Genomic DNA, 18,528 nt, shown 5'->3' with positions numbered 1-18,528 from the left:
ATCGGATCCGAAATCGGAATCGATTCCAGGATTGGAATCGGCTTCGAAATTGGAATCGTATATAGAATTGAAATCGATTCCAGAATTGGAACAAAATGCAGAATTGTAACCGGCTCCGAAATTGGAATCAATTCTAGAAGGGGAATCGGATCCGGAATCGAAATCGATTCCTGAATTGGAATCGACTCCAAAATTGATATCGGCTCCGGAATTGGAATCGATTCCAGAAACGGACTCGGATCCGGAATCGGAATCGATTCCAGGATTGGAATCCAATCCGGAATTGGAATCGGCTCAGCAACTGGAATCAATTCCAGAAGGGGAATCGGATCCGGAATCAGATCTGGAATCGGAATAGATTCCAGAATTGGAATCGGCTCCGGAATTGGAATCGATATCAGAATTGCAATAGGAATCGATTGGTGAATTCCGAACACGAAATCGGAATCGGGTAGATCCGAATCTGAGCTCCCATCACTAATATTTAAGACGAAGTAAGTTTTTCCTATAGTAATCGTCTATCCTACAATAACAGAGTTATTGGTAATCGATCAGTAACTGATTGCCAAACCCACTAGTGGCAAAAATAGACCTACACGAACAACGTTTGTTGCACCAAATAAGAAGAGGAAGTTTAGCTTTCGCGCCCGCATCACCCACCTGTGTTCCGGTAGCCGCTTCAGTTCGGCCATATCGAGCTCGAGCCGCAGGTTCGCCACCTCGCACAGCAACCGATCCCGGTCGGCCGACACTTCCTTCAGCTTTTCTCGCAGCCAGTGGTTTTCCATTTCCAGCTCCTGGGCGGACACGTACTCGCCGGCCCCGATTGCCGGCCCGGGCTGCCCTTCCGGCTGCATCGGCGCCGCGTGCATCGAGTGCGCGGACAGGGAGCTGGCCAGCTGTACTGCCGGGTTGATCGCTTCGACCAGACTGCCAATGTTGTGGGAGGGGTCGACGGCGCTGGGCGACACGGCCGTCGGCATCCCGTTCGTGGGCGGCGGTGCCAGCGGGGACACTACGGCCGGAGCAGCCACACACTCACTGTCGCACATGGTGGCGAGAAGCAGATTGGCTTTTTTTCAACTTATTCGCTAAATATTATTATTTTTTCACAAACACACCCACACGGACACGGACACCGATACACTTTTACCTATTCGCGCGGGAATAGGCACAAAAAGGATCGTAACACTGGCCACACAAATACTTCACACGCACCTCGCGGTCGTGCAAAAATCACGTGTGCAGCAGGCTCTGCACTGCCTGGCGCATCTTTTTGCTCCCACTCTCTCTCTCTCACACACAAAGCCACCGGTAGGCAAATTATTCGGTGCTCACCAGCTGTTGCACTCGGTTTCGGAGCGTGTGAGCGCGCGCGGGCTCCTTATGCAATTTGCACCGGGATGCACCAGCAATCTGCAAAAAAAATGCAAACGTCGAACTGGGACGGTAACTGCACACACGCACACCGGAACACTCACACTGAAACGCACGTACGCACACACTTTTGACACAGGCCGATCCGTTCGCTGCACGAAAACCGGATTTTCCTGCCGCCGGTACAAAAAACGGGGGGTAGAACCCTCGGCGACCCTTCCGACCGAAAAAGGGTTCCGTGATGAGCGGACCTTGCTTTTTTGCACACCCCACACAGAAGCAACAAACACACACACACTTACACACTGACTGCTGGTTCTTCCGGGGTGTTAAACCGGGGTGAAATGCTCTCGCATAAAACAATCACTCGCACAGCGTGGTACAGAAGCACTTAAATGCTACCTTTTTTCGGTTGGTATTGTGAGGGCTTTTTAAACAATTTCCAACGAGTGGTTTACATTTTGGCTTGCGAGACAGGTTGGGCCAAAAACACAGCAACCCGGTATGCTGATGAACACACTTTTTTGCACAACGCGCACACAAACACACAAGTGCTCCTGCCCGGTAGCAGCCAAAACAGCGCGGCTTGTTTAAAAACACAAGGCACACACATACACACTGAATTGTATTATCGCATTTTTAGCAGCATCGTTGGCCGACAGCAAAATACGTAAAGGGTGCATTGCGTACATTTTATTGTTTCACCACACTAACACACACGCACACACACATATATATGTACCGGGTCAGCCGCTGCAAACTGCAGCGAGAGCGCGCCAAACACCAAACCGCTGGTTTTTCCTCCGTTCAAGCCGCTTTGGAATAGTGAAAAAAGTGCACCGAGAAAACGGCAAACCCCGTACTGATGATCGTGTTGAATCGCTCACAATTCGCACGTCATGCTGGATTTGTTTCGCCAATACACCGCACTCGAACTGTTTTGTTTGCAAACCCCGTTTTGTGTTTGTTGTTTGTTTTGCTGCCAGGTTTCCTAACGAAAAGCGAAAAAGGGGGTATAGCACGCACGCACGCACGTACGTCCTGTCGGTTCCGCCGTTCGAGTTGGAAGTGTGTGTATACGCTTTCTGCGGGCGACGGCCAGCAGTGCGCCCACGGACAAACGACGTAGAGCGAGATAGCAGGTAAGCCGAAGAGCCGAAAGAGCCGAACGGTTTGACGCGAAGCCGCCGTGTTTGACGTTTGTGATCAAGTTTGAATGCTGACCGGTTGCTCCGTTGTCGTTTTTAGTACCGTTTGTTTTGGGGCGCTTTTTTACAGCATTTAAAAACATTTTACAATAGATATTGTATACATATGTAAAACATTCAATGAAACACATTATTTTACTTATATTGATTCTGTAAAAAAAGCAACAAAAAAAAGTTCTAAAATAAAAAACCAAGCCATACAACGGTTTTAGAACATCTCTTTAGTGCAAACAGTGTGACCAGAAATACCGATTTATCTGTATTCCTACCAATTTTTGATATGCCGGCAGATTCGCTTGCCGTCTGCTAAACGAAGTTTTTCTATATTCCGTAAAAGTAGAGAACTAGAGTCGTTTAGAACCCATTTCCCAAGCGATTCAAAACGCTCCGAAGTATGAAGTAGCCTTCTACTTCCCGTTCTACTATGGTTTCTTAAAGTCAGAAAAATGTAGAACATGTGAGTTCCAGGAAAGAGCAAAAAATGAGTTCTCGAGAGTGTACAACACACACACACACACACACACACACACACACACGCGACTGCTCACTTACGCTTACTTTCTGTTCTGTTCTACGCGCCGCCACCTCCCCCCCCCCTATCACTCACCCCACAGATCTATTTTTAGATCATCATTCCCCATCGACGGCAGTCGATGTGGCGATGTGTGTCGTCACGTGTGTGTTGTCGATTTGGTCAGAAAAATCTTTTTCTTTCACACTTGGACTTGGAGTGTCGGCGTTTCGATTGAACCATCGCAACTTTGATCAGTGCGCGCGGTTAAAACGACCTTTTGTATTGTGTTGTATGTAGCGTACGCGCCAAAATTTTAAAAGTGCGCGGAGAGTGTATATGGGTGTGTGGAGGTGGGGGAGCGAGATACAGAGACAAATTTCGCTGCACATTAACACATACATTCTCACTGCTCGGATTGAACTGCGAACACTCAGTTCTGAGAGAATATACTCGAGCGCTCGCACATGAGTGCAAGCAAGCGTGGTATAGAGGATAGAGGGAGACAAACGATTATTTTGCTCCATGAATTATTTGTTTTTTGCCATGTTTTTTGTCATGCCATTGAGCTCTGATAACCGTTTTTTCGAATATCTTCCTCAGTAAGAAATGTCACCTTTGTATTGAGCTGTCATTTCTCAACATCACGGTTAAACGGACAGCCGGATAAAAGGTACCCGGATAAACGGCGCTCCATTGTAATAAAATGTTGGTGCTTCTACCAAAAACCGCTAACAAATCTGGCCACATTGACTGCAGTTGACGCTCATTTGACAGCAGCGGAATTGTTTACATACAAGCAGCTCGCACTGCGCAGCTCTAGACATCAACAGGCAGCATTCCGAAATATCTCCAAAAAAATGGAGGCCATCGTACCAAATCTAAACGAAATTTGTCGGCTATGCCTGTGCGAGGACATAAGGTTTCTCATTCCCGCCTCGAAATTGCTCGATGATTCACTTTCCCTGCAGCACATTGAACGGTTCACCGGTATTCGGGTGAGTTGTTGTAAACACCGTTTCGTAGTCGTTTTGGTTCCGAAGTGCATTGTTGCTTATCGCCTGCCCTTTTTGTTTTGAAACTCTCCCTCCGTAGATTCCTCCGAACGACTGTGAATTGTATGCGCTCTGCATGGAATGTGGCAACAAGCTGACCACCAGTGTGGCGTTTCTTGTCTGCTGCAAAAACAACGATACCGTGTTTAGGAATCTGTTCGATCTGCCTGCTCTGGACGCCGCGGGGGAGGATCGAATATTGGTCGATTTTTCGACCGAAGTCAAACAGTCTCCGGAGATCGAAGTATTAGAGGAAGCATGCACAGAGCCAGAGGCGCAAGAGACCCAGGAGGTCCAAGAACTCCCTCATAATACAACAACAACGGTATGTACAAAGCCACCGGATGCGACGGAGGACGATCGAGTATCTTCCAATTTTTCATCTCAGCTCAAAAAGTCTCCGGAGATCGAAGTATTACAGGAGCCATGCACTGAGTTAGAGGCGAAAGAGACCCGCGCGGTGCAAAGCCTCTCTCATAATACAACATCAACATGTACAGAGCCACCATCAGCAGCGGGCGAATTTACCATCGATCCGAACGATTTCATAATCGAATCGCTAGACAGCATGATAGACGACGTAATTGTTCACCACGATGGAGGAGCGGAGAGTTTGGACGGCATTGAGCACGCGGTGGCGGAAGACGAACCTCCTGACGATGCGGGAGTGTATTGCTACAATACTTCATCTTCCGACCAGCGCGATGAACGATCGGCGAAACAGGAACTATCTGCAAGCGTCTCTAGCGCATCTCAAATCGAACGGAAACCACCGCTCCACATCCCCACCGACTTGGAATGTTCGGCTTGTGAGATTAAGTTCGTCGACGAAATTACCTTCAAGCGGCATTACCGGCGGTACCACGTGAGCGAGTTGCAGAAAAGTCGCGAGCACCGCAAGAAACGGCAGCTGTGCGTCGAATGCGGCAAGATGGTGCTGCAGCTCTCCGCCCACCGGTTAACCCACACGCAGGAGAAACAGTTTTCCTGTCCCCACTGTCCGATGAAGATGAAAAGCAAGGGCAACATATGCCGGCACATCGAGGCGGTGCACTTGAAGAAGCCGGCGAAAACGTGCGAAACGTGTGGGAGGGAGTTTGTGCACGCCAACATGTACAAGTACCATATGGTAAGTGTCGCCTGTGAACGAGCCGTTACGAAGAAGTGCGTTAGTAAGCTTTTATTTTTGCTCTCTCTCCTGCAGCTTTCCGTTCACGGCATTGGCAAGGCGTACGAGTGTGCTATTTGTTTGAAAAAGTTCAATGCACTTTCGTCGCTCAAATCACACAAACAAACAGCGCACGAGAAAAGGTCGGCTTTTGAATGCGAAACGTGTGGAAAGAAGTTTAAACGCAGGTAAGAGACACACCCACCAAAAAAAGGGTTCAATGTTGCAGTCAAGCCGTTGCGCGATTTAAATATTACATAACATTACTAATGATTTCCCTTTCCCCAGACATACCCTTCAAATGCACATTAAACAAGGACATTCTAACGACAAGCTGTACAGTTGTAGCCTGTGCCCGAAACGGCTCAAAACGCTGCTTGGTAAGCAAGCGCACGAGCTGGCACACAGTGGAGCTGTGTTTGCCTGCACGCTGTGCGACAAAGTGTTCCGGTACAAATGTTTACTGCAAGGGCACGTCAGTCAGGATCACGTAAAAGCGGAAGGCAGGGAAAAGCTTCAAAAAGAGCTTATTAATTGAACGAGAAATGATTAACAAACACCAAGCAGTTTCTTTACGCTATGATTAGTGGATATACTTGAGGAATATTTAAACAATGTCAACATGTTGAGCCTTCCCTGAATGTTGCGCCTTTCCTATATGATCCAAAAAGCAAACACGTATTTGTCGTTAGGATTAGCTAATAATTAGAGTTTGGTAATTAGCGATAGAACCTGAATAACGATAACGATACAAAATATTATTTAAAATTATTAAATAGGAAGAAAATGTGATGTATTCTGTTGCACCATAATGTGGCCATACAAAAGAAACCCATACAAATAAATGGCAATTAGCTGAAATGACTAAAAATCTAATTCTTCTCGCAACATAAAAAAACGCATTTTGAAATAAGAAAATCGATCAATTGGTTGTTTCGGTCAACTAGTGATGGGTAATGTTGGCAAAAATCCGGGTCGACTTCGATCCGACTCGATTAAATTCGGAACCGACTCCGACTCCTAGGTCCGCCCAGCATTATGCGGAGTCGCCTAGAATCGCCCAAAGTCGTCCCTAGTCGTTCGGATTTGGCCGTCGTTAGGAGTCTGAATCATCCCGAGTCGTTCGGAGTCGTTCGGAATAGTCGGTTGGAGTCGGATATCCAAATCGGTTGGAGTCAGATACGTTCGGAGTCGGCCTTCGGCCTTTATACGAAGTGCACAACGAAATGAAGCGCCTGATCACAAGCACATTGCATCGGACGGCTCCTGTTGACTCCGACCAACTCCGTTCCTGGTTGACTCCGATTGACTCTAGACGACTCCGAATCCAGTCGACTCCGACTCCAAACAACTCCGGATGACTCCACACAACTCCCGACAACTCCGAACGACTCCAATAGACTCCAGACGATTCCAGACGACTCCGAACGACTTTGGACTACTCTGGAGGACTATGGACGACTCCGGACGACTAGGGATGGCTTCGGATGACTCTGAATGATACCAGACGACTTCGGACAGCTCCGAACGACTGTGGACTACTCCGAACGACTAGGGACGACCTCGGACGACTCAGAACGATTCCGGACGATTCCAGACGACTCTGAACGACTCCATATGACTCCGCACGACTAGGGATGACATCGGACGACTCCGGACGATTCCGAACGACTCTGGACGACTACGAATGACTCCGGATGACTCTAGATAACTCCAGACGACATCGGATGACTCTGAACGACTCCGACTGCGGACGGAAGATGTGGTTCCGATTTTGCCGGAGCCGCATCTGAGTCGTGGATGCGCTCCAAAGAGCACACCACTACCGGTCAACGGCCTGCAATCAAATGGGGAAGCGAGCGAAGCCGTGAACATGACAGATAAACGATCAGTTCAGACCTTTCATCCGCGACGCAACACTGAACTGTCATTCATCCAAACAGCATTCAATGTTTACAAACAAACACATCAGCTTCGCGGTGCGCGATGGCGGCAATTCCACGCGAAATAAATGAAGTCTGTCGGCTTTGCCTGTGCCGGGATGAGAATATTCTCTTTCCTGCGACCAAATTCATCGACTCCCAGCTGACCCTGGACGATGTGGAACGAGTAGCCGGTGTACGGGTAAGTGCCAGTAGTAGGCACCGTTGGTGCTGAACTTCCTCCCATGAGCTTCTCTCACACATTCATTGCAGATCGTGGAACAGGAAAGCATGCGCTGCGTGTTGTGTGTCGATTGTAACAACAAACTACGGCACATCAAAGCCTTTAAGGCCTCCTGCATCAGCAATGATGAGACGTTTAGAAAGTGGTTTACAGTGGCCGATAAAGATTGTTCGCGAGACGACACTCATCCACTGAAATTGAATGCTGCAGCGCAAGCATTGAACGGTGCGGCGCGCGAAACTGACCAGTGTAACGATTCGGCGAATGAGTTCGATGAGGCAACATTTTTCGACAACAACATTGAAGTCATCAAGGAAGAAGAAATTGACGACCTGGCGGTCAAATACATCGTTCAAGAAATGTATGAAGACATGGAAGTACTCACGGAAGATGTTGTTGACTTCGATGTTGATGATGATGATGAAGATGCTGAAGAATTTGCCGAGGACATGAAAACAGAAGGGAGCCAAACATCGATAGATGATTTCGTTACCAGCGATGATCCGGGCGAGGCGTCCGTACCGTACGAACCGTACGAACGGCAGCCAACAACGCCAAACGAAACTTTCGCACCAGCGATACCAGCGGACCATCAAACAGTAACTGCCGCCGCCAGTGAGGAAACGGGCAAGAAGAAGAATCCACAAAAGAAAACCCTTTGCCCGCTGTGCGGTAAATTAATACTCTCGCTAAAAGACCACATGTTGAGTCACACGGGGGAGAAAAAATATCGCTGCAAGTACTGCCCCAAGACCTGCGGTCGGAAAGGATCGCTGCGGCTGCACATGCAAGCCGTCCACCTGAAAAAGATTGTAAAGAGCTGTGAAATATGCGGCAAAGGCTTTACTTACGTGGAGTCGCACGAAGCGCACATGGTAAGTATTGGTGGCATTTGTGGGGTTTTGGGTGCGGCTGTCCTCATTATGTGGCTTACATGTTTTTTTTTTCAGCGCGCCAAACACGGCTTCGGTGAACCATTTGAATGTACCATATGCAACATTAAATTTCGCCATAAAGGCGGTTTGCGGGGTCACAACAATCGCAAGCACAACGATGAAAGCAACTGTGAGTGCCCAACTTGTGGCATGAAATTTCTCGACAAGTAAGTGTCGTATGCTTTCATTGCATATTTATTTATTTCTAGTCTAGTTTTGTCTTAGTGATTTATGGGTATAACTATTGGTAACAATCGTTAACTGGTTTATCCATAGTGGAATTAGAAGACCTTTAGAATTAGAAATCAGTCGACCCGACAAGGCTTATCTACGAGTACCACAGCACGAGAGGCCATTTGAACACATTTTTTGTCTTTTATTTTCCTTTTTTTTAGGAAAGGATTACGAGCGCACAGCATAGTGCACTCGGACGAGCGACCGTTTGGCTGCCGCTATTGTCCAAAGATGTTCAAAACTGCTAAAACGCTGAAAAACCACGAAAACCTCCACGAAGGTGTAACATTTTCCTGTACGATGTGCGGAAAAAGCTATAAGCATCAATCGCTGCTATACGTGCACATGAAAAAATGTCATGACGAGGGTAAAAATGACAAATTGAAATTGGAAAATGAGTCTAACTGAAAAAGTAAGACAAACTACGCTATTAGTACCATAGCACTCTGTATGTAAATGATAGGCGATTCTTTCACGTGAGTTGATGTATAAACTTTGCTTTGTAATTTCCATGCGATGTTAAATATGTTCATAGAGGAGAAGGGGGGGGGGGGGGGCTGGGGATAAACTGGATGTTTAAATTTGGTATGTAGTTTTTAAATCTAATAGCATTAGTTTCTATTTTGCCTACACTACTTTTGAAATTGGTTTTATATCACCCATCTAATGGACAAGCGATTCGTGATTTACTACTTTACCCATAACACTTCAATTAATGTTGCGTACCAGAGGGTTATAAGGGAGAAGTCAATCCTGGATAAGAGAGGCTCTAATAAAAGAGTAAACTGGATAAGCTAGCATAGGAACAATGCTCGGAACATTCATAATAGAAGGACGGGAATGAGAGAGAATCTTAAACTTACCCTCAAATTATTTTTAGTAATAATAACGAACTTTACCTGTTTTCACATATTTTGTTTATTTTTCCAATTTTGAAACGAAACTTATGGTTGTCATTACAAAAATAACCGATTAAGCATACAAATCACTCTAATTTTCACTAAACATTTATAGTTTGTGATAAAAACAGGTTTAGATAGGTTTAAACAGGTTGAAGAAGGATATGAACCAAATGTGTGGAAAAAATAAAATTAAATGTATGAACTAGGAATATAGTATAAAGTGTTAAGTATACTATAGTATAAAAAGAAAGTATATTTACGTACTAAAATTAAGTACTGTATAAGAAATAAAATTACATGTGCTTTAAATTTCCCAATCTATTGAACCCCCTTCATTATCTAGGATTCATTGTACATGAGACCCTCGGCTACGAACCTCTCGAGATACAACGATTTGCAGAAATGACATATTTCTCTAACCATTCCATCTTGTTTACGCCACAGTTTACCGTTGGTTATTTTTTCGGTCCAAAAAATACAATCGTATATCGAGTGGGTACTGTTGGTTCTTTTTTCGGTCCAAAAAATACAGACGTATACCGAGTGGGTACTGTTAATACAGCAATTATACAATATACGCTTTTGTACGGGATCGATCGCAATAGCGTTCTAGTTCTAGCGATGCATAACTTCAATGTGAAACCATACAACAGTACAGAGGGAAGAGAAAAGCTCTACTTTGTTACTGACCACCAACAGATAGCGCCATCAGCTTTCTTCTACAGTAGAACGTCGATTATCCGGGCAGCTCGGGACCAGGCGGATGCCGATTAATCGTTTTCCACGGATAATGGTCCAAGAAATGTCAAATTCATATAAAATTTTTAAAATTCACTGGTTTTAGTTGAAATTCACATCAAAATAATCGATTAATCACTAGTAAAATATTTTTTGAATTAATAACAATAGATTTAACAATTGTCTTTTATCAAAAATGCAGTCAAATAGTATCACTAGACACTAGATTGCTGCACAACAAATGTTTTTGCTAACCGGTTCATCGTAGAAAAAGTTCGCCACGACAGACCAACTGTCAAATTCATGCGCACGGTTAAGCCGCTTGCCGGTTAATCCGTCCCCGGAAAATCGACGTTCTACTGTATTTTTAAAATGCATTAGTCGTTTACCGTCTGCTAAACGAAGTCTTTCTATATTCCGTATAGGTAGAGAGCTTGAGCCGTTTAGAACCCGTTTAGTGGTCTTTTAGTGGATTGGTGGCACTTGGGATGCAGGATCAATCACACTGTTTTGTGCTTGATAGTGTTGATATGATATCACTTGCAGCAATTCGCATAAAGATTATCAAATTGATGTTTGCTACACCCATTGCCAGCAACATTGAATATTGTTATTTTATTTAATTATTTTATCTTCCTTATTTGATCCTATTTCACTAAATCTTGGAGACTCGTAGCATGTAGAGGGATAGGTCGAGCAACGCTTTACACTTTGACAGCTAAACGATCAGTTTCGGAAACTGCGCTCTGTCAATCATCCAAACAAAGTTCAATGTATACAAACAGCAGCGTCCAGCTTTGCGGTGCGAAATGGCGCTAATTACACGAGAAATAAATAAAGTTTGCCGACTTTGCTTAACCGAGGACGAAGTTATTCTGTTTCCCGCAGCGAAACTGATCGACTCCACGCTGACCGTGGACGATATCGAGCGATTTACCGGTGTGCGGGTACGTACCGGGGGTATGATGCCCCATTTGTTTAGGCGCACTTGGTCCGAGCTTGTCCTTTTTGTTTTGTAGATCTGCGAACAGGAACGATTGCCGTACGTCGTGTGCATCGATTGTAATAACAAGCTAAGGAAGTTCATCGCCTATCGTGCTTTCTGCACAAGCAATGATGTTCGGTTTAGGAAATGGTTTGCGGTAACTCTTTCGGACGATTTGAGCGACCCGGATCGGACTAGTTCATCGCTCAAAGCCCTCATAAAGGAGGAATTGGCCGCTGATCAACGCGAAACCACCAAACATTACAGTCCTATCGATGATTGTAACGATCAAGCGTTCGATAGTAAGCAGAAAGTTCAAGAAATTGAACAGGGCGAACAAAGGATAGAAGATGCTACTGCCCTAGAGGGTACGGACAATATCGCCATAGATGATGAGGATCTGGGTCTTGAGCATGTACTTTTGAGCGATGAGTTGACGCCTGATCCAATCGAGACAAGCAATACCCTGCCATCCAGCCACCAAAGCGAGCAGCAACGGAAGCAACGGCGAAGGGTGACAGCATCGCCCGCTGCCAAAGACAAACACGCAACACGGGACAGCCAGGAGCAGGACAGCAAAAAGCATGTACCGGCCAAGCAGCTGTGCCCGCTGTGTGGCAAACTGGTGCACTCCATGGCAGACCACATGCTGTCTCATACGAAGGAACCGAAGTTTTCCTGCCAGCACTGCCCGATGACGTGCAGCCGCAAATCGTACCTCAAGCTGCACGTGGACGCCGTGCACAAGAAGCGCATCATAAAGAGCTGCGAAATGTGCGACAAAGGGTTCAGCTATATCGAATCGTATGAGGCTCATATGGCAAGTGTTGCAGCCAATCCCTGCCCGCCCGTGGTGTTAACGTTTGTTTTTCGCTTCTTCTGTATTTTTTCAGCGATCGAAGCACAACTACGGAGAATCATTTGAATGTACCATATGCAACATTAAATTTCGCCATAAAGGCGGATTGCGGGGTCACAACAATCGCAAGCACAACGATCAAACCAACTGCTCCTGCGATATTTGTGGCATGAAGTTTCAGGACAAGTATAAGAGCTCAACCTATTCTACTCACTTGTTAGCACCTTTTAGCTGACCCCCTTTTGCTTCTTTTTCTCTTACAGGAGAGGGCTACGCGCACATGGTAGGGTACATTCGGACGAGAAACCCTTTGCCTGCCAGTTCTGCCCGAAGCGCTTCAAGAGTCCAAACGCACACAGAACGCATGAGCTGATCCACAAGGGCGTTGTATTTCCGTGCACGATGTGCGATAAAACGTACACGTACAAATCGTTGCTCAATATGCACGTGAAAAAATGTCACATTAAGCAGGAGGAGGGTGCGGAAAATTAACTTTCCGGAGTGGTATGAATCCATAGGCCGGTGTCGTAGTACAGTCGTCAAATCGTACGACTTTACAACATGCCCGTCATGGGTTCAAGACCCAAATGGATCGTGCCGCCATACGTAGGACTGACTATCCTGCTATGGGGGATCAATGAGTCACTGATAACCAAGCCCACAAGTAGTGGTACAGGCAGACCTTGACCTACAACGTTTTTTGGGCCAAAAGAAGAAGAAGAAGGTGACTCTATGACTCTATGACTCTATGTGAATAATAGAAAGAATGTGAATTTTTATTTTAATGGAATATTGTTGAATGTTCGGCAAACCTCTGAGATGCGTTGAAGTATTTTCCTTGCAAAATGCCGAGACAAACCGTTTTACCAATAAACAAACGCAAATAATGAAAGTGAAAATGAAAGCAAAATTAAGCTATTTTGTTCAATTTTCTTTAAATTCAAAACTTTTATGCACCAAACGAAGCGCATGATAGCGTTTATGCTTGGCCCTTGGAATACAGGGTTTTTGTGTCAATTTTCAATGTTTACAGCATTTTTCATGGGTTGTGAGTTGTTTTTCAACAGTTATCACTTGATGTTGTACAGTCAATTCAATAGTTGAACGCTTTTTAGTTGACATGCTTTTCAGTTGAACGCTTTCAGTTGAAGTTCAACCAGTGAGATCGGACTGTATTTGCATCACAATTATGTTTCAGTTCTTCCACATGATTTTCAACACGTCTCAAGTTGGTACAGGGGTTTCCAAGTTGCTTTGGAATGTAAACATTGTTATTAATCGCGTGCAAGATGTTAATTCACATCAATCTGATGTCATTTCCATCATCATAATTTTCAATTTCTTCAACATGATTTTCAACACGACTCAAGCTGGATTGAGCCAGACAGTGCTTTGTTATGTGTTGACAATCATATGTTGAAACTGAATTTCATTTTGAAGCTAATATACCATTTGATAGCTGTTGAAAAACATCGTGGAGGCGGTGAATAATGATTTGCACGATCGAAAGTAACTTGTAAGGTCCGGTAAACAAATCCAACCCCGAGTCAGACACGTTCTACACGTGTCAGATTCGTTGGACTAATTTCCCAAGCCAACCGACTTTTCCCGGTGCCGCGATATATTTACTTCAGTTCTTTTTAATCAATATTTTTTTTTAAATAATCCAGAATAGTTATTCAAATAATGACTCCTTGAGAATAGCACGTGTAAACATAGCTTAATCGCCCAACTGTCAAATTGCTACGATTTTTTTTAATGCGATTTTGAATATTGTTGATAAACAAACCATCTCCACCGCAAACAGGATTTTGATTCCGTCGCATCGAGATGGCGATAATTTTACGCAATATCAGCAACATTTGTCGACTTTGTCTAAACGACGACGAGGTACTGTTTCCCGCCACGAATATCCTAGATGCAGGACTAACCAGCGAAGATGTGGAGCGGTGCACCGGAGTTCAGGTTTGCGGCTTGCTCCTTCCATTTTAGCTATCCCATAATCGCTCGTTTTGTTGTGTTTTACTACAGCTATTTGACGAGTCGAACATTTTCTACGCGATTTGCATCGAATGCCACAACAAGGTGCAAAAGTTTACAGCGTATCGAAGCTGCTGCATGAACAACGATGTGCGATTTCGTCGCCTGTATCCGATGATATTCGAGAAGCTGGTCTGGGACGAAGAAACGGGCCCGGAGGAGTGTTTGAAAGCGGACACCGTTGACCATAGCTACTGTGTGGAGTCGTACGAAAATCCACCGGAAGAGGAAAGCGTAACGGAAGAGGAAAGCGCTGCACCAGTTGATCTACCGGAAGAAATAGATCCAGAATATGAAGAGCTGGTAGAGCTGTATGCGGCTGACGACACCAAAGTTGATGTTGATGACATTATAGAAGAGATCGTACTCGAAACGAACGCCGACATCGAAATCATCCCTCAAGAGAGCGGTGAAGAAACATTCTTGCCAGAGTTGCCTCCGGTGCAGGAAGCAACGGTGGAGGAAGTGGAGCATCAGGAAGACAACGCGTGTGTAATCGAATCAAATGCATGCTTACAGGGAGTTGTAGAACTCAGCGAACCTAGCCAACAACAGCACTCCACAGACGAACCGCAGATTGCGCACCAAAGCACTGAAGAGGAGAGTGATTACGAGTGGATGGAAGCACCGAAGGCGGCTAAAGAAAGCACTGCCAAGGATGCCAAAGGAAGCAGACCCAAACAGCAGCTTTGTACGCTGTGCGGGAAGCTGGTTAGCTATCTGCGGGACCACATGATAACGCACACGAAGGAACAGAAGTACGCGTGCGACCGGTGCCCGTTCGTATCGAGCCGCAAGGCGAATTTAAAAACGCACGTGCAAAACGTACACCTCAAGCGGGTGATAAGGAGGTGTGAAAAATGTGACCGCGGTTTCAGCTACGTCGACTCGTACAACGCTCACATGGTTTGTGTTGCAATTCAATGCGATTTATGCCTGTCCATTCGCACAGGGAATTCTTACATTGTTTTTTCCTCTCACCGTTTTAGCGCGCCAAACACAACCTGGGAGAGTATTTTGAGTGTAAAATATGTTCGAAGAAATTTCGCCACCGTGGCGGACTGAATGGCCACCTGAACCGCAAGCACAACGAGGAGAGCAACTGTACCTGTCCGGTTTGTGGATTCGTGTGCCAGGACAAGTAAGTTATTTGAAGGGAAAATTAATAATCTGTACATCATTTCTAATCGATGCTGCTTCCACCCATCAGAAAAGGGTTGAAGGACCATAGCAGAGTGCATTCCAACGAGAAGCCGTTTGTGTGCCGGCACTGTCCGAAGGCTTTCAAGAGCACGTACGCACGCCGAACGCACGAGCTGATCCACAAGGGTGTTGTTTTTTCGTGCACGGTGTGCGAAAAATCCTATCGCTACAAGTCGCAACTGGTGCTGCATTCGAAAAAACACAACGCGCAGCCAAATACGCAGCAGCAAGAAAATGAGCGATAACTGGTGGTAAAACATTAATATAGGAAATAGATCAAATGTCCCTCTTTTGTCTTAAATTTAATAAAATATTTTGTTTTGTACATTTATCTAAAATTTACAGTGGAGCGCCAAAAACCACTATAATTCATAACAAATATTCTTATTAGAAAATCATGAAGTGAATAAAAACTGCATTATTTTTGACAAAATATAAGATAAATTAACAAAAATTAGGAACTCGTGATTTAATATATCCTTTGGATCATTATCCGTTTTCGTTCCCCATTAACCGTGTATCTCGGGAACCGCCTGTATCATTGGACCCAAACGCCTATTCTTATGAAGATGCGGAAACCGACTCCGATTCCGAAACTCATTCCGTAGCCAATTCAGAAATCGATTCAGGAAACTGATTCCGGACCTACTATCCGCAATCGATTCCAGGAAACTTCGGAGCTATTCCGGAAACGATTCCGACGAAAGCTTCTTTCATTCCCATCACTATTCCGTATGCATGATCAGCAGGCTCGTCGAACCACAGCTTAGCAAATTGGAGCTGTCAAAAGATGTAAACAAACAAAGTGCAGCAATCAATCCTCGATGGAGCAATTCGAGGAAGCTAACACAAAAACCTAGCTCGTCCGTTGTCGTCTGAAATGGAATCAATTTTAGATGAAGTTCGCTGTGTTTGTCGGCTTTGTCTGTGCGAAGGGGAAGGCGTGTTGGTTCCGGTCTGTAAAATACTCAACCTTACCTTAACGGTGGACGATATCGAACGATGCACCGGCGTAAAGGTAAGTAGCACCAGTAGCTTTCCCCTCTTGGAACCCGGTTTCCGGTTTTCATGTTATCTTTTTTCCGTTTTCCAGATAGCGAAGGAAAACAGCATTCCGTATTCTGTATGTGAAGATTGCCACGGCAAACTGACACTCTTTACCACCTTTCGTACCTTCTGCCTGTCCAATGATGCCCGATTTAGAGAACTGTTTGCAGCGGTATTTGCAAATGTTCCATCGGACGAAGAACAGTCGCTACAGGAAATGGACAGTAACGACAAGACACGGCCTGCAATGGGTGACCACATCGGGTATATTGCAACATACGAGGGACCAACGTTCCAGAGCAAGATAGCGAAGGTGGAATATCTCGAGCAGGACGACAGTTCATCGGACTGCAGCACCTCAAAGGGGCGAGGTAATTCAGACGAAGAGGATAATTTAGCCATCGTCGTGGAAGGCAATGAATCGTACGGGGAGCATCCACAGGGTCGCAGCGTATCCCCGGCCAGAGAAGCTAATGAACAGAAAAATGAAGAAAAGGCTTCCGTTACGGACTGTGGACGCGGGGTGGACAGCATCGGAAGTGCTTCTGACATAGAGGACAACGATGAGGAGAACGAGCGAACCCAAAAGAATGCTCTCCAGGATAAGAACTCCCGCCGGCAGCTGTGCCCGATGTGTGGTAAGCTGGTGTATGACCTTCCGGTCCATATAGTATCGCACACGAAGGAGCGCAAGCACGTTTGTCCACATTGTTCCATGGCTTATGGGCGCAAAACGTACCTGAAGATGCACGTGGAAGCGGTGCACCTGAAGAAGGTGGTCAAAACGTGCGAAATGTGCAATCGCGGCTTTACGCAACGAACAGGCTACGAAGCACACATGGTAAGTGATGTGGTGCATTCGCTTTCCTTTATTCCTTTAATCGTTTTTCGTATTTAATATTTTTTTCATGCTCCCTGGCAGCGGGCACAGCACAACATCGGCAAATGGTACGAATGCAAACTGTGCGATATGCAGTTCCGGCATCCGGGTGGCTTGCGGGAGCATAATAATCGCAAGCACAACGAAAAATCCAACTGCTCGTGCCCGACCTGTGGCATGGAGTTTCAAAGCAAGTGAGTAGGGGAAGAGTGGAATATTTAAATGCAATTATTGATCAAAGCTGTTACCCTGAATTTTACATTGCAGAGTTGGGCTGAAAAATCACAGCAGAGTGCACTCCGTGATGCAGATGTTTGCGTGCAAGCACTGCCCGAAACGGTTCAAAAGTCCCAACGCGCACAAGCAACACGAGCTTACCCATTTGGGCGTTACCTTTCCCTGTCCGGTTTGTGCGAAAACGTACCGGTACAGTCAAAACCTTACGGTTCATATGCGAAAGCACAAAACCAAAGATAGTTTATAGCCGGTTGTGCAGGATGATGGGGAACCTTTTAAGCGAAATAAACTCTAACGGAACTGAAGCTCTCCTTGGGATACTGAAGGTACGGATAATGAACTACGTAGGGGTTAGCGAACCTCGTAACTCTTCTGCATATTTGTCATGGATATTCGAGCGACATCAGCTTCTTGTCCTGCAAATAGGAGAATAGTGGTTTGAAGTCGTTAAGCGGGACGGTCTCTACCATTGGATGCGATAAGCGTATATCAGCCCTGAGGCTGCATAAGGAGTTCAGGTGTACCAGAGACTAGGTCCTCAGCTGCCAGTAGTCCGTAAACGAATTACACATCTACCCTTGTTGAGCGATGAAAATAGAAGGAATGTGATATTTCTAAATTTCACTAATTGCCATTGTTTAACAGTTTTGCTTCATTTTACGATCTCTCGATCAGCAAGGATGCAAAAAGTGTGAATTCTTCCGCCATAATAGACCAAGAACATGAGAGTAATGTGTAATACAGGGTTTCCTACGATTTATTGGTCAGTTACCATGATTTTTTGGTGCGCTCCCACGATTTTTTGGTCGTATCCCATAGATTTTTGGTTCGTTCCCATGATTTATTGGTATTTTCCGATTGGATGTCAATACAATTGGACCAAAAAATTCTGGGAAACGACCAAAAAATCGTGGGAACGCACCAAAAAAATATGGGAACCTACCATAAATTGATGGGAACCAACCAATAAATCGTGGGAAACC

General features: G+C 45.4%; 4 protein-coding genes across 5 annotated transcripts in view; 3 read left to right on the top strand and 1 right to left on the bottom strand.

Moving 5' to 3' along the window:
- Positions 1 to 2,453, bottom strand: part of LOC120902967 (IQ motif and SEC7 domain-containing protein 2) — a 192,718-nt gene extending 190,265 nt beyond the window's left edge. For both annotated transcript variants that reach the window (XM_040312088.1, XM_040312089.1), the window contains exon 1: positions 661 to 2,453. In XM_040312088.1, coding sequence (XP_040168022.1) covers positions 661 to 1,052 — 392 coding nt within the window. In that variant the 5' untranslated portion in view covers positions 1,053 to 2,453. The remainder of the gene's footprint in view (positions 1 to 660) is intronic.
- A 1,436-nt stretch (positions 2,454 to 3,889) lies between these two features.
- Positions 3,890 to 15,772, top strand: LOC120901202. The gene is made up of 16 exons (XM_040308909.1): positions 3,890 to 4,094; positions 4,192 to 5,280; positions 5,356 to 5,507; positions 5,608 to 5,850; positions 7,263 to 7,443; positions 7,515 to 8,360; positions 8,436 to 8,587; positions 8,816 to 9,057; positions 11,183 to 11,241; positions 11,314 to 12,099; positions 12,173 to 12,324; positions 12,402 to 12,616; positions 13,958 to 14,103; positions 14,170 to 15,084; positions 15,168 to 15,319; positions 15,389 to 15,772. The coding sequence occupies exons 1-16, from the start codon at positions 3,957 to 3,959 to the stop codon at positions 15,624 to 15,626; spliced, it is 5,706 nt and encodes a 1,901-aa protein (XP_040164843.1). The 5' UTR covers positions 3,890 to 3,956; the 3' UTR covers positions 15,627 to 15,772.
- LOC120900852 (zinc finger protein 62 homolog) lies at positions 11,031 to 13,052 on the top strand. The gene is made up of 4 exons (XM_040308361.1): positions 11,031 to 11,241; positions 11,314 to 12,099; positions 12,173 to 12,324; positions 12,402 to 13,052. The coding sequence occupies exons 1-4, from the start codon at positions 11,104 to 11,106 to the stop codon at positions 12,628 to 12,630; spliced, it is 1,305 nt and encodes a 434-aa protein (XP_040164295.1). The 5' UTR covers positions 11,031 to 11,103; the 3' UTR covers positions 12,631 to 13,052.
- Positions 15,773 to 16,081: 309 nt separating the features above from the next.
- Positions 16,082 to 18,165, top strand: LOC120900853 (zinc finger protein 62-like). The gene is made up of 4 exons (XM_040308362.1): positions 16,082 to 16,399; positions 16,475 to 17,269; positions 17,351 to 17,502; positions 17,576 to 18,165. The coding sequence occupies exons 1-4, from the start codon at positions 16,262 to 16,264 to the stop codon at positions 17,790 to 17,792; spliced, it is 1,302 nt and encodes a 433-aa protein (XP_040164296.1). The 5' UTR covers positions 16,082 to 16,261; the 3' UTR covers positions 17,793 to 18,165.
- Positions 18,166 to 18,528: the final 363 nt, after the last annotated feature.

Source organism: Anopheles arabiensis, chromosome 3, assembly GCF_016920715.1.
Source record: "Anopheles arabiensis isolate DONGOLA chromosome 3, AaraD3, whole genome shotgun sequence".
NCBI lineage: Eukaryota > Metazoa > Arthropoda > Insecta > Diptera > Culicidae > Anopheles > Anopheles arabiensis.
This window is presented reverse-complemented; position numbering and strand designations above follow the sequence as displayed.